Raw genomic sequence first — 14,670 nt, forward strand, 5'->3', positions numbered from 1 at the left:
ACGCCACCTGCTGTTGTAAATGTGTACCTACATTTCCATTGTCATAGGACTTAAACGTCTTTAATACTTGTATTTGTCGTATTAGTACCTAAACTTCTTCCCACAGGGGGAAACAAAGTTGCTTGTGTTTGTTTGGGGCTTTTATTCTGAAGGATTTTGACCACTGAAGCCGTTTCACCTGAAATTACCGCTTCTTATTCTGAAAAACTGAACCCGGAAGTTGAATCGCCGTTGCCGCCGAGCGGAAAGTGTTGGATATCAACCGGAAGACAACACGTAACTCCTTCGTGTGCGTCGCGGACCCCGGCCTGCAGCGTGACGGCCGACATGAGCGTGACTCTGGACATCCGGCTGAAGAGAGCCAACAAAGTGTACCGCGACGGGGTGAGGCCGTTAGCCGCGGCTAGCTGCGCTCAGCTAACGAGCCGTCGGGCGGGTTTACGACACTGTCGTAAATTAGTTTCCAACCTAACCCTCTTTTATCGTCTCCCGCTCTGCTCGTGACCAACAGCTGATCAGCGACGTGCTTTTACTTTAAATACATTATGTCATTTTGAGGTACTTTGAGTATTTCCATTTAATGCTTTTTTTTTACTACATTTGTTTACACTGCATTTATTTTGACAGCTTTAGATTGTTAATAAAATAAAAAAATCAACTAGAGTATTATTATGTATTGTCATTATTAGCAGTGTAGTAACAGCAACACATTAATTGATTATTATATTTATACAGTTTCTGATGTATATTAAACTCTATAATATATATTATTCTATGCTCAACCTCTGATTGGCTCGTGGCGGACAGGAAGTGGTGGCCGGCGTCATCCTGCTGGTGTGTAAGGAGGCGCTGCAGCACCACGGCATCGCCCTGACGATGGAGGGGCTGGTCAACCTGCAGCTGAGCTCCAAGAGCGTTGGCGTGTTCGAGGCGTTCTACAACTCCGTCAAGGTGAGGCCACATCGCCATGGGAACAGGTGTCCTACCGCCCCCTGCCCGTGTGTCCGATATCCTCCTGCCCTGTGTCCGATATCCTCCTGTCCGTGTGTCCGATATCCTCCTGTCCGTGTGTCCGATATCCTCCTGCCGTGTGTCCGATATCCTCCTGTCCGTGTGTCCGATATCCTCCTGTCCGTGTGTCCGATATCCTCCTGTCCGTGTGTCCGATATCCTCCTGTCCGTGTGTCCGATATCCTCCTGTCCGTGTGTCCGATATCCTCCTGTCCGTGTGTCCGATATCCTCCTGTCCGTGTGTCCGATATCCTCCTGTCCGTGTGTCCGATATCCTCCTGTCCGTGTGTCCGATATCCTCCTGTCCGTGTGTCCGATATCCTCCTGTCCGTGTGTCCGATATCCTCCTGTCCGTGTGTCCGATATCCTCCTGTCCGTGTGTCCGATATCCTCCTGTCCGTGTGTCCGATATCCTCCTGTCCGTGTGTCCGATATCCTCCTGTCCGTGTGTCCGATATCCTCCTGTCTGTGTGTCCGATATCCTCCTGTCCGCGTGTCCGATATCCTCCTGTCCGTGTGTCCGATATCCTCCTGCCGTGTGTCCGATATCCCCCTGTCCGTGTGTCCGATATCCTCCTGTCCGTGTGTCCGATATCCTCCTGCCGTGTGTCCGATATCCTCCTGTCTGTGTGTCCGATATCCTCCTGTCTGTGTGTCCGATATCCTCCTGTCCGTGTGTCCGATATCCTCCTGTCTGTGTGTCCGATATCCTCCTGTCCCTGTGTCCGATATCCTCCTGTCCGTGTGTCCGATATCCTCCTGTCCGTGTGTCCGATATCCTCCTGTCCGTGTGTCCGATATCCTCCTGCCGTGTGTCCGATATCCTCCTGCCGTGTGTCCGATATCCTCCTGCCGTGTGTCTGATATCCTCCTGTCCGTGTGTCCGATATCCTCCTGTCCGTGTGTCCGATATCCTCCTGTCCCTGTGTCCGATATCCTCCTGCCGTGTGTCCGATATCCCCCTGTCCGTGTGTCCGATATCCTCCTGTCCGTGTGTCCGATATCCTCCTGCCGTGTGTCCGATATCCTCCTGTCTGTGTGTCCGATATCCTCCTGTCTGTGTGTCCGATATCCTCCTGTCCGTGTGTCCGATATCCTCCTGTCTGTGTGTCCGATATCCTCCTGTCCCTGTGTCCGATATCCTCCTGTCCGCGTGTCCGATATCCTCCTGTCCGTGTGTCGATATCCTCCTGTCCGTGTGTCCGATATCCTCCTGCCGTGTCCGATATCCTCCTGCCGTGTGTCTGATATATCCTCCTGTCCGTGTGTCCGATATCCTCCTGTCCGTGTGTCCGATATCCTCCTGTCCGTGTGTCCGATATCCTCCTGCCGTGTGTCCGATATCCTCCTGCCGTGTGTCCGATATCCTCCTGTCCGTGTGTCCGATATCCTCCTGTCCGTGTGTCCGATATCCTCCTGTCCGTGTGTCCGATATCCTCCTGTCCGTGTGTCCGATATCCTCCTGTCCGTGTGTCCGATATCCTCCTGCCGTGTGTCCGATATCCTCCTGCCGTGTGTCCGATATCCTCCTGCCGTGTGTCCGATATCCTCCTGTCCGTGTGTCCGATATCCTCCTGTCCGTGTGTCCGATATCCTCCTGTCCCTGTGTCCGATATCCTCCTGCCGTGTGTCCGATATCCTCCTGTCTGTGTGTCCGATATCCTCCTGTCCGTGTGTCCGATATCCTCCTGTCCATGTGTCCGATATCCTCCTGTCCGTGTGTCCGATATCCTCCTGTCCCTGTGTCCGATATCCTCCTGCCGTGTGTCCGATATCCTCCTGTCTGTGTGTCCGATATCCTCCTGTCCGCGTGTCCGATATCCTCCTGGCCGTGTGTCCGATATCCCCCTGTCCGTGTGTCCGATATCCTCCTGCCGTGTGTCCGATATCCTCCTGTCCGTGTGTCCGATATCCTCCTGTCTGTGTGTCCGATATCCTCCTGTCTGTGTGTCCGATATCCTCCTGTCCGTGTGTCCGATATCCTCCTGTCTGTGTGTCCGATATCCTCCTGTCCCTGTGTCCGATATCCTCCTGTCCCTGTGTCCGATATCCTCCTGTCCGTGTGTCCGATATCCTCCTGTCCGTGTGTCCGATATCCCCCTGTCCGTGTGTCCGATATCCTCCTGTCCGTGTGTCCGATATCCTCCTGCCGTGTGTCCGATATCCTCCTGTCCCTGTGTCCGATATCCTCCTGTCCCTGTGTCCGATATCCTCCTGTCCGTGTCCGATATCCTCCTGTCCGTGTGTCCGATATCCCCCTGTCCGTGTGTCCGATATCCTCCTGTCCGTGTGTCCGATATCCTCCTGTCCGTGTGTCCGATATCCTCCTGTCCGTGTGTCCGATATCCTCCTGTCCGTGTGTCCGATATCCTCCTGTCCGTGTGTCCGATATCCTCCTGTCCGTGTGTCCGATATCCTCCTGTCCCTGTGTCCGATATCCTCCTGTCCGTGTGTCCGATATCCTCCTCCTGTCCGTGTGTCCGATATCCTCCTGCCCTGTGTCCGATATCCTCCTGTCCGTGTGTCCGATATCCTCCTGTCCGTGTGTCCGATATCCTCCTGTCCGTGTGTCCGATATCCTCCTGTCCGTGTGTCCGATATCCTCCTGCCGTGTCCGATATCCTCCGTGTGTCCGATATCCTCCTGCCGTGTGTCCGATATCCTCCTGTCCGTGTGTCCGATATCCTCCTGCCCTGTGTCCGATATCCTCCTGTCCGTGTGTCCGATATCCTCCTGTCCGTGTGTCCGATATCCTCCTGTCCGTGTGTCCGATATCCTCCTGTCCGCGTGTCCGATATCCTCCTGTCCGCGTGTCCGATATCCTCCTGTCCGCGTGTCCGATATCCTCCTGCCGTGTGTCCGATATCCTCCTGCCGTGTGTCCGATATCCTCCTGTCCGTGTGTCCGATATCCTCCTGTCCGTGTGTCCGATATCCTCCTGTCCGTGTGTCCGATATCCTCCTGTCCGTGTGTCCGATATCCTCCTGTCCGTGTGTCCGATATCCTCCTGTCCGTGTGTCCGATATCCTCCTGTCCGTGTGTCCGATATCCTCCTGTCCCTGTGTCCGATATCCTCCTGTCCGTGTGTCCGATATCCTCCTGTCCGTGTGTCCGATATCCTCCTGTCCGTGTGTCCGATATCCTCCTGTCCGTGTGTCCGATATCCTCCTGTCCGTGTGTCCGATATCCTCCTGTCCGTGTGTCCGATATCCTCCTGTCCGTGTGTCCGATAGCCCATCCCGCTCGTCAGCAGTGTAGTGGAGGTGGCGAAGGCCGGCAAGATCCCGGCGGGGAAGACGGAGATCCCCTTCGAGTTCCCTCTGAGCGGCAAAGGGAACAAAGTTCTGTACGAGACGTACCACGGCGTCTTCGTGAACATCCAGTACACGCTGCGCTGCGACATGAAGCGCCCCCTGCTGGCCAAGGACCTGAGCCGGAGCTGTGAGTTCATCGTGCACAGCCAGGTGAGCGGCGCTGCAGGTGATCGCGCGGCGCTCTCCGTGTCTGCCGGTTGATCTTCATCTCCTCTCGTCCCTCGGTGAAGCCTCAGAAAGAGAAAGTGGTGCCGGCGCCGGTCCACTTCACCATCACCCCGGCAACGCTGCAGAACGCCCGCGAGGTGAGGAGCGCGACCTTCAGGTTTCATATTTCAACGTGGAAATTAAATGTGGACTTTATTTGAGTTACTTTTTTTATTTTTTTATTGTCGGAATCTGATGATATTGATATTATAGGTAAAAATATGTGTGTATATATATATATATTAAATATATATAAAAAAGTGTTTATATATATATATATATCTGTATATATTTTTTGTTTTAGTTTCTATATTTATATATATATTTATATATAGATAAAAAAGATATGTATATATATTTCATTATGTATATATTTTATTTATATAAATATTTATATTTTATCTGTATAAATATACAATACAAAATATATTTATATATATCTTTATATATATTTTTGTTTACTTTATATATTTATATATCTATAAACAACATGTATATATTCATATATATAAGCGTCTTTGAGTACTATGAAAAGCGCTATAGAAATGTTATGTATTATTATTATTATATATATATATTATATAATATGGTGTTGGGGGGGGAACTGTTTCATGGAGGACGTTCTTCCTTCAGAGGAGTTTACTCCCCAAGTTCCTGGTCAAAGGTCGTCTGGACGCCACCAGCTGTGACATCGGCCGGCCGCTGACCGGCGAGCTGGTGGTGGAGAACTCCGAGGTCCCGGTGAAGAGCATCGAGCTGCAGCTGGTCCGGGTGGAGACCTGCGGTGAGTTCAGGGACAGTGGGACGCGGGTCACCGTGCGGCACCGCGGGGTTCTGATTGTCGCTGCGTGTCCAGGCTGCGCTGAAGGTTACGCCCGAGACACCACGGAGATCCAGAACATCCAGATCGCCGAGGGCGACGTGTGCCACGGCCTCGCCGTCCCCATCCACATGGTGTTCCCCCGGCTCTTCACCTGCCCCACGCTGGAGACCACCAACTTCAAAGTCGGTCAGTCTGCGCTCAGGTCCTGGTCTACAGGTCTAGTAGTCTACAGGTCTAGTGGTCTACAGGTCTCGTGGTCTACAGGTCTAGTGGTCTACAGGTCTAGTGGTCTACAGGTCTAGTGGTCTACAGGTCTAGTGGTCTACAGGTCTAGTGGTCTACAGGTCTAGTGGTCTACAGGTCTAGTGGTCTACAGGTCTAGTGGTCTACAGGTCTAGTGGTCTACAGGTCTAGTGGTCTACAGGTCTAGAGGTCTCGTGGTCTACAGGTCTCGTGGTCTACAGGTCTAGTGGTCTACAGGTCTCGTGGTCTACAGGTCTCGTGGTCTACAGGTCTAGTGGTCTACAGGTCTAGTGGTCTACAGGTCTCGTGGTCTACAGGTCTCGTGGTCTACAGGTCTAGTGGTCTACAGGTCTCGTGGTCTACAGGTCTCGTGGTCTACAGGTCTAGTGGTCTACAGGTCTCGTGGTCTACAGGTCTAGTGGTCTACAGGTCTAGTGGTCTACAGGTCTCGTGGTCTACAGGTCTAGTGGTCTACAGGTCTCGTGGTCTACAGGTCTAGTGGTCTACAGGTCTAGTGGTCTACAGGTCTCGTGGTCTACAGGTCTCGTGGTCTAGTAGTCTACAGGTCTCGTGGTCTACAGGTCTCGTGGTCTACAGGTCTCGTGGTCTACAGGTCTAGTGGTCTCGTGGTCTACAGGTCTAGTGGTCTACAGGTCTCGTGGTCTACAGGTCTAGTGGTCTACAGGTCTCGTGGTCTACAGGTCTAGCGGTCTACAGGTCTTGTGGTCTAGTGGTCTACAGGTCTCGTGGTCTACAGGTCTAGTGGTCTACAGGTCTTGTGGTCTACAGGTCTAGTGGTCTACAGGTCTCGTGGTCTACAGGTCTAGTGGTCTACAGGTCTAGTGGTCTACAGGTCTCGTGGTCTACAGGTCTAGTGGTCTACAGGTCTAGTGGTCTACAGGTCTCGTGGTCTACAGGTCTAGTGGTCTACAGGTCTCGTGGTCTACAGGTCTCGTGGTCTACAGGTCTCGTGGTCTACAGGTCTAGTGGTCTACAGGTCTCGTGGTCTACAGGTCTCGTAGTCTACAGGTCTCGTAGTCTACAGGTCTCGTGGTCTACAGGTCTCGTGGTCTACAGGTCTAGTGGTCTACAGGTCTAGTGGTCTACAGGTCTAGTGGTCTACAGGTCTAGTGGTCTACAGGTCTAGAGGTCTCGTGGTCTACAGGTCTCGTGGTCTACAGGTCTAGTGGTCTACAGGTCTAGTGGTCTACAGGTCTAGTGGTCTACAGGTCTAGTGGTCTACAGGTCTAGTGGTCTAGTGGTCTACAGGTCTAGTGGTCTACAGGTCTAGTGGTCTACAGGTCTAGTGGTCTACAGGTCTCGTGGTCTACAGGTCTCGTGGTCTACAGGTCTCGTGGTCTACAGGTCTAGTGGTCTACAGGTCTCGTGGTCTACAGGTCTAGTGGTCTACAGGTCTCGTGGTCTACAGGTCTCGTGGTCTACAGGTCTAGTGGTCTACAGGTCTAGTGGTCTACAGGTCTCGTGGTCTACAGGTCTCGTGGTCTACAGGTCTAGTGGTCTACAGGTCTCGTGGTCTACAGGTCTAGTGGTCTACAGGTCACTTGGTCTACAGGTCTAGCGGTCTACAGGTCTTGTGGTCTACAGGTCTAGTGGTCTACAGGTCTCGTGGTCTACAGGTCTAGTGGTCTACAGGTCTTGTGGTCTACAGGTCTAGTGGTCTACAGGTCTCGTGGTCTAGTGGTCTACAGGTCTCGTGGTCTACAGGTCTCGTGGTCTACAGGTCTAGTGGTCTACAGGTCTCGTGGTCTACAGGTCTAGTGGTCTACAGGTCTCGTGGTCTACAGGTCTAGTGGTCTACAGGTCTCGTGGTCTACAGGTCTCGTGGTCTACAGGTCTAGTAGTCTACAGGTCTCGTGGTCTACAGGTCTCGTGGTCTACAGGTCTAGTAGTCTACAGGTCTAGTAGTCTACAGGTCTAGTGGTCTACAGGTCTAGTGGTCTACAGGTCTCGTGGTCTACAGGTCTAGTAGTCTACAGGTCTCGTGGTCTACAGGTCTAGTAGTCTACAGGTCTCGTGGTCTACAGGTCTAGTGGTCTACAGGTCTCGTGGTCTACAGGTCTAGTGGTCTACAGGTCTAGTGGTCTACAGTTCTCGTGGTCTACAGGTCTAGTGGTCTACAGGTCTAGTAGTCTACAGGTCTCGTGGTCTACAGGTCTAGTAGTCTACAGGTCTCGTGGTCTACAGGTCTAGTGGTCTACAGGTCTAGTAGTCTACAGGTCTCATGGTCTACAGGTCTAGTGGTCTACAGGTCTCGTGGTCTACAGGTCTAGTAGTCTACAGGTCTCGTGGTCTACAGGTCTCGTGGTCTACAGGTCTAGTAGTCTACAGGTCTCGTGGTCTACAGGTCTAGTGGTCTACAGGTCTCGTGGTCTACAGGTCTAGTGGTCTACAGGTCTCGTGGTCTACAGGTCTCGTGGTCTACAGGTCTAGTAGTCTACAGGTCTCGTGGTCTACAGGTCTCGTGGTCTACAGGTCTCGTGGTCTACAGGTCTCGTGGTCTACAGGTCTCGTGGTCTACAGGTCTAGTGGTCTACAGGTCTCGTGGTCTACAGGTCTAGTAGTCTACAGGTCTCGTGGTCTACAGGTCTAGTGGTCTACAGGTCTCGTGGTCTACAGGTCTAGTAGTCTACAGGTCTCGTGGTCTACAGGTCTAGAGGTCTCGTGGTCTACAGGTCTCGTGGTCTACAGGTCTGTTTCTGTTTCAGAGTTCGAGGTGAACGTGGTCCTCGTGCTTCAAGACGACCTCCTGATCACAGAGAACTTCCCCCTGAAGCTGAGCCGCGTCTGAAGCTCAAGAACTCTGAAACATCGTGAATATAAACATCGTCACACAGAGCGTTCCTCTTGTTAGTTACTATAAATGTTTTATGATTATGATTTACTCTAACTTCACTTGTTGATATCTGTATGCTTGACTTTTAATGAACTAATAAACTAACTTTATTAAAATGACGTGTGGTATTATTCTTTTTTAATATTCTGACATCTTTATGGTAAACTATAAGTAGTAAATATAGACTGTTTATTATAATCCTGACAATTATTTAATTGTTATTTTTGTGACTTTTTTATTTGGTAAAACAATACAAACTTTTAAAGAGTTTAAAGTTGATTGAACAAATAATTCAGAACAAAGTGATTAAAATATTTATTGTAGAACTGGTTCAGACCGGCTGAGGGGGCGGAGCCCTGAGAAGGAGGACCCAGGACCGCTGGCGGGGGGGCGGAGCCCTGAGGAGGAACACAAGGAGGGATGAGGAGAACATCCCATAATAGATAGATAGATAGATATATACTTTATTAATCCCCAAGGATAAAATCAGAAGTATACATATTAATAAATATATTAGTATAGTTTAACATACATATTAATATAGTTTGACAGATTAATAAATTCACATGAAACAGTTTACTCGAGGAGAACGACGTTCTTCTCTCCACCTACGAGAAGAGAATACTATATATATATATATATATATCTCCCTTTCAGATTCATATTAGATTTTCTTCACCCCCAAAAAATCTATAAATAAACCGATAAAATAATCATCAGATTAAAAGAATGTCATAACAATCCAATTATATATAATAGGACTGATTTATAGTAATATTAATAATAGGAATTATATATAATAATATGAATACATAGTTTCACTCGCCAGTGGAAGATGAAGATGATGAAGACGAGCACCAGGGACGGACCCACATCACGGTGAACGGGCCTGGACTCAGACAGGAAGTCAGTACCGGCTACAGTTTTATACTTAAGCGTGTACTTGGTGTACTTGGTGTTACCATGGCGCCCAGCAGCTGGGGGGCGTTGCTGGTCACTGATTGGACGCCACAGCACCAGGCCAGAGAGAAGAGCCACGGCTGACTCCCTACGTACAGGTTGGTGCTGATGTTCACCGCGGCGTGCGCACTGGGCAGGGGGCAGAGGTCAGGGGTCAGAGGGGGCGGGGCCATCGTTAGCGCTCACCTGGTGAGCTGGCTGGACATGGCGCTGTCGTGCAGGTTCAGGGTGACGATGTGTTGACTCAGAAGCTCCACCAGGGGGAGCCGGCTGCCTGAGGCCTGCTGGAGGTCTGGGACCAGGCCCTGGACCAGAGACCGGAGCTCTGGGGGAGCCACAGGACCTGGTACACACACACACACAGATGCACACGCACAAACACACACCCCGTCTTTAAAGAGACATGATGCTTTCCTCCCCTCCACGCAGCGGCAGCAGCTCACCTGGTTGATGGAGAACTCGTTCTGGACCACGTCCGGCGCGCGTTGGATCCAGGTGTCTCTGTAAAAACAGAAAAACACAGTGAACAGTTTATAACTGTATTATCATCAAGAAGCATTTTGTTGTTTTTGTGCAGAGATTAATACAAATGTATATTTATGTTTCAGAATAAAAGATGTAATTATGAATGTTGCTTAGTTTTGGATTTTCTGCTTCAAAAAACAAACTGAAGGCACAATGTAATATTAATAAAAACAAAACAAAGTCAAACATGATGGAGAAAATCTACTCTGAGATAAATGTTTTAATATGGGGAGAAAAAATGATAATATGGAAAAAGAAAGTATAGCAAAAAAACATGTTCTTTGAAAAGCTTAAATACATTTATAAAAATATAGAAAGTTAAGTGTGAATCACTTGACTACTCTAAAAGTAATAAACTGGGTTTAGTGAATCTGGGTCGTGGTTCTTTTAGTTACCTTCGCATTGAAAATGCCGGAAGGTTATGTTTTGATCGCCGTGTATTTATTTATTTATTTGTATGCGTGTTATTCGCAAAACTCAAAAAGTATTGAACCGAATCGCATGAAATTTGGTGGAATGATTGTTTATTATCCGGGGACCAGTTGATGAGATTTTGGGATCGATCGGGTCAAAGGTCAAGGTCAAAGGTCATGAACAGGTCAAAATCTTTCGCAGAACTCAAAAAGTATTGAACCGAATCGCATGAAATTTGGTGGGATGATTGTTTATTATCCGGGGACCAGTTGATTAGATTTTGGGATCGATCGGGTCAAAGGTCAAGGTCAAAGGTCATGAACAGGTCAAATCTTCTTAAATCACATGGAATTTGGTGGGATGATTGGTTATTATCCGGGGACCATTTGATTAGATTTTGGGATCAATCGTGTCAAAGGTCAAGGTCATGGAAAGGTCAAAATCTTTTTTTTTACCATAGCACGATACATTTTTGTCCAATTGGCATGCAACTAATGCCAAAATGTTCATAATTCAATGCCCGATCTTGTGATATGCGAAGGTATGCGCTCTACCGAGTGCCCGTTCTAGTTATCTGTTGTTCTGCTTAATTAACCGTCATGAGAACTGTGAGGTGACTTATTGTAATAAAAGTTTTAACAGAATAAGACGTCACGTTCTATGAAAACTGAAGCTCTTCAAAAAGAACAAGAATTACTCAGAAAAACTAAATGCTATATTTCTTTTAAATTGAGCTCCTTCAGGATGAAATTATGTTACGATCATTCGTGTTTTGAAGCCTTTTAAAAAGAATCTATTTGTAAATATTTTACATTAACTTTGTCTATTTAAGGCAAACACTCAATCTGGACGGATTATATTCTTAATCCCCATAAAGAAGACTTTCATTAGGATTATGGGCATACACACTCAGTGGAAAATGTGCCACAGTATTTATATTTTCACAATAAAAGCTCGTTCCGTGAACGTTGGGCCTCCGGCTCTTATCAAACGACAGCTTCAGTGCCAACACGGTTTCCTCATAAAGTACATATTTCACACGGTGTACATAGTTCACACTATGCCCCCCCCCACACACACACACACAACATCAAGCATCGATCACTTCACAATTAACAACAGCACATCCTGTTGCCTGCCAAAATGAAATCTTGCTTGCTGCTGAAATCTTGTGCATGACGAGTGAATAAAGGACACGACGACGAGTTATACTGCTAATACTTTATGTACTAGTACTGATGCATAGCGTGTACTTGTACTACAGTAACTCCACACTGGAGTACTGCTACTTTAACTTATACAACAACTGGAGGCGCTGCGATTCACAATGGTGCTTTTATTGTGAAGGCGTACCCGCCTCGCTTCCTGTTGCGCCGCGCGCGCGCTTGACGCAGCCGCCGCGGCGTTGAGCAACTTTGAGCAGCTTTCTAAAAAGTTGCATCCCGACGGAACGGATCGGTACCGCGAGGTTCGGCCGGACCCACCGGAGACATGGCGGACCTGCGCGTGTCCCTGGCGGCGGTGGGCGCCGCGGTGCTGCTCAGCGAGGCGGCGCGCTGCACCGCCGCGCGCCTGCTTCCAGGAGTTTACTGGCGCTGCGCGCTGGAGGCGGCGGCCACCTTCCAGCTCTGCAGCTGCACGCACGAGCTGAAGCTGCTGAGCGGCGCGGTGCCGCTCGGGCTGCCGCTCGGGCTCACGCTCACCTACGTCATGACGGCGGTCCACCTGGCCACTTTCCGCGGGGCCACGTGCAGCCCCTACGCGGCTCTGGAGGGCGTCTGCCGCGGCGTGAGCGGCGTCGGCGCGGCCGCCGTCCTCATCGCCTGTCAGTTCGCCGCCGGGGTCGCCGCGCAGTATTTCGCCGCCTCCGTCTGGTCGCTGGGTCTCTCTGACCTCCACGTCCGGCACCAGAGGTTCGGGTTCCGATGCTTCGACCCACTCGGCGGGACTCTGCTGGAGGCCGCGGCCGTGGAGCTCGGCTGCGCCTTCGCGGTCCAAGCCGCCGCCATGCACGCGCACAAGCTGGACGAAAAACTTCGCCTTCACTTCATCGCCGCTGTCATCACCGCTCTGGTGTACACAGGTGTGTTGATTACCTGGCGCTCACTTCACGCTCATCCACTCGACCCGAACAGAATAATATAAATAGCTGCATAATAAAGTGAATCATTCTAAATAAAATAAAAGAATTACATTAAAATAAAATACGATAACGTTAGTAAATAGTGGTTAAAAGAAGAACTTTATGAGTCACAAGTTGTCCAAAACACATTTAATTTACTCATGAAGAAAACCAGTCAAATTAATAAATAACTATAAAAGAGGAGAAACTATTGTAAAGACAAAACTTAAATAAACAGCATGTAACACAAATGGGGCTGCGAGTAAATTATCGTTGCTTAAAATGCAAGAAAATAAGAAACGACAACCACAAGTTCCCTTTTATTTTACAACATTTAATTTACTATTTTATAAGCCTGAGAAAACCTGCAAATATTCTCAGTGGAGAAACTGGAACCAGAAGATTTAAATACTTTAGAGGGATTAAAATGTCCAAATTGCTGCAAATGTTTTTTTTTAAACTCCTAACAGGCGTGAAGCGTCTCTTACCTGGGATCAGTTCTCAGGTTACAGGATTTTAAGTCAATCATTGAAGTAATAACTGACATGGTTGTATTGAGGAGCTCTCCAGAGCCCAGCGCTGTGTAACAGGTGCTCCTTCTGCAGGTGGAGGTGTGTCTGGAGCCATCTTTAACCCCGTCCTGGCCTTCTCTGTCCAGTTCCCCTGCAGCGGACACACGTACCTGGAGTACGGCTTTGTGTACTGGCTGGGACCCGGGCTAGGTCTGTGGCCCCTCCAGTGAAATACAGCTTTTTATTTATATATAATATATATGTATAATTTATATTTTATATTTTTAATATTTCTATATTATTTATAATATATATTATTCATAATATCTAATATTATATATATATATATAATATATATATTATTTATATAATATATATATATATATTATATATAGTATATATATTTTACTTATATATATAATATACATATATATAATTTATATTACATATATATAATTCATATTATATAATGTGTATATATATAATATAAATAATATATATAATTTAAATAATGTATATAAATATATATATATATATCTCTGTTCCTCCTGTACTTCCACCAACCTTTGACCTCCTGTCCTCAGGAATGGCGAGCTGCATTCTGCTGTTTGAGAAGCTCCTCCCCTTCCTGTCTGGACAGAACGCCGTCAGGCCGGAGGTCCAGAAGAAGAAGATGCAGTAGAAGAAGAAGCGTCATATTCATGTTTGTGTCTTAAGATTTTTATTCCACGTGTCTTAGTGCAAAATACAGCAGACTTTTATATCTTTTAAATTTAACACTACAATAGAGTGCAGGACGAGGTCTCTGACCTTTGACCTTTACACAGCTCTAACTCTCCACAGGGTTTTATCTTCATTTGATAATTATAGATTCAATATGCCTCAAAGTCTGAGAACAAACGACTTCAGAACGCTCAAGTTTAAATGTTTTAATGTTTAACTCAGGGAGCAAAGTACACACACATGTACACACACACATGTACACACACACACACACACACACACACAGGACATTCACTCCAGGCATATCGATGTATTTTTGTCCTGAAGGACTTTATATCTCTAGCACAACGTCCCGTGGAGTCGCCGTGTCACGGAGTTACTCAACACTTTGAGACGTCAGAGCAGCACACACGGGGTTAATGTGACGTCATGGACGTCTGATCCACTCATGAACCTGATGAGACTCAGGTGTGCAACAACAACAACACGACGTAACACACTTACACGCTTTAAATGGTCGAGAGGGTTTTGAGGTGAATTATGTGTTCTCGGTTTGGGGTTTTGTGATTTTCATGGTTTATAATTATTTAAGTGTTCAACCAAAAGGTTTCTGGGACTTGATTTTCTTTGTGTGAACAAGAACAACTTTAAACCTCCCTGACGTCTGGTGATCAACCAGCAGCTGTGGTGGTGATCACGTGATCAGCTGAACGTCACGGGGTTTAGAGAACAGCTGCGAGTTGAATTCATCTGTAACGTCTCATACATTCAGATTTTAAATAAAAGATTTATTTTAAAACTTCACGTTGTCTGGTTTACGGTTCTTAGAAAGTTTTGTTTTAAATTGTATTATTGCGCAATCTAGTACATGTAGTGAAGTACTCGAGTGAAGTACAAGTACCTCAACACGTGTTTAAATACCTCGAGACACAAAACATGAAACCTCCTGACCGTTGACCGGC

The 14,670-nt window shown here is 47.7% G+C and overlaps 2 protein-coding genes and 1 long non-coding RNA gene across 4 annotated transcripts; 2 read left to right on the top strand and 1 right to left on the bottom strand.

Moving 5' to 3' along the window:
* Positions 1-214: 214 nt before the first annotated feature.
* vps26c (VPS26 endosomal protein sorting factor C) lies at positions 215-8,571 on the top strand. 2 transcript variants are annotated; one of them, XM_056409299.1, is made up of 8 exons: positions 217-384; positions 512-558; positions 808-951; positions 4,245-4,475; positions 4,556-4,630; positions 5,166-5,316; positions 5,389-5,541; positions 8,325-8,571. In XM_056409299.1, exons 3-8 carry the CDS (start codon positions 877-879, stop codon positions 8,405-8,407), a joined length of 768 nt encoding a protein of 255 aa, XP_056265274.1. In that variant the 5' UTR covers positions 217-384; positions 512-558; positions 808-876; the 3' UTR covers positions 8,408-8,571. The 2 variants fall into 2 exon arrangements, with proteins under 2 accessions (XP_056265266.1, XP_056265274.1); XM_056409291.1 differs by lacking the exon at positions 512-558 and having other exon boundaries at positions 215-384.
* Positions 8,572-9,277: 706 nt separating this feature from the next.
* LOC130212751 (uncharacterized) lies at positions 9,278-12,091 on the bottom strand. The gene is made up of 3 exons (XR_008835414.1): positions 12,055-12,091; positions 9,415-9,913; positions 9,278-9,341 (listed from the first exon to the last, which is right to left on the bottom strand). It is a non-coding gene; the product is annotated as an uncharacterized LOC130212751 (long non-coding RNA).
* LOC130212743 (aquaporin-11-like) lies at positions 11,757-14,510 on the top strand. The gene is made up of 3 exons (XM_056443917.1): positions 11,757-12,434; positions 13,079-13,195; positions 13,570-14,510. The coding sequence occupies exons 1-3, from the start codon at positions 11,843-11,845 to the stop codon at positions 13,665-13,667; spliced, it is 807 nt and encodes a 268-aa protein (XP_056299892.1). The 5' UTR covers positions 11,757-11,842; the 3' UTR covers positions 13,668-14,510.
* The last annotated feature ends 160 nt before the right edge of the window (positions 14,511-14,670 follow it).

Source organism: Pseudoliparis swirei, chromosome 3, assembly GCF_029220125.1.
Source record: "Pseudoliparis swirei isolate HS2019 ecotype Mariana Trench chromosome 3, NWPU_hadal_v1, whole genome shotgun sequence".
Lineage (NCBI taxonomy): Eukaryota > Metazoa > Chordata > Actinopteri > Perciformes > Liparidae > Pseudoliparis > Pseudoliparis swirei.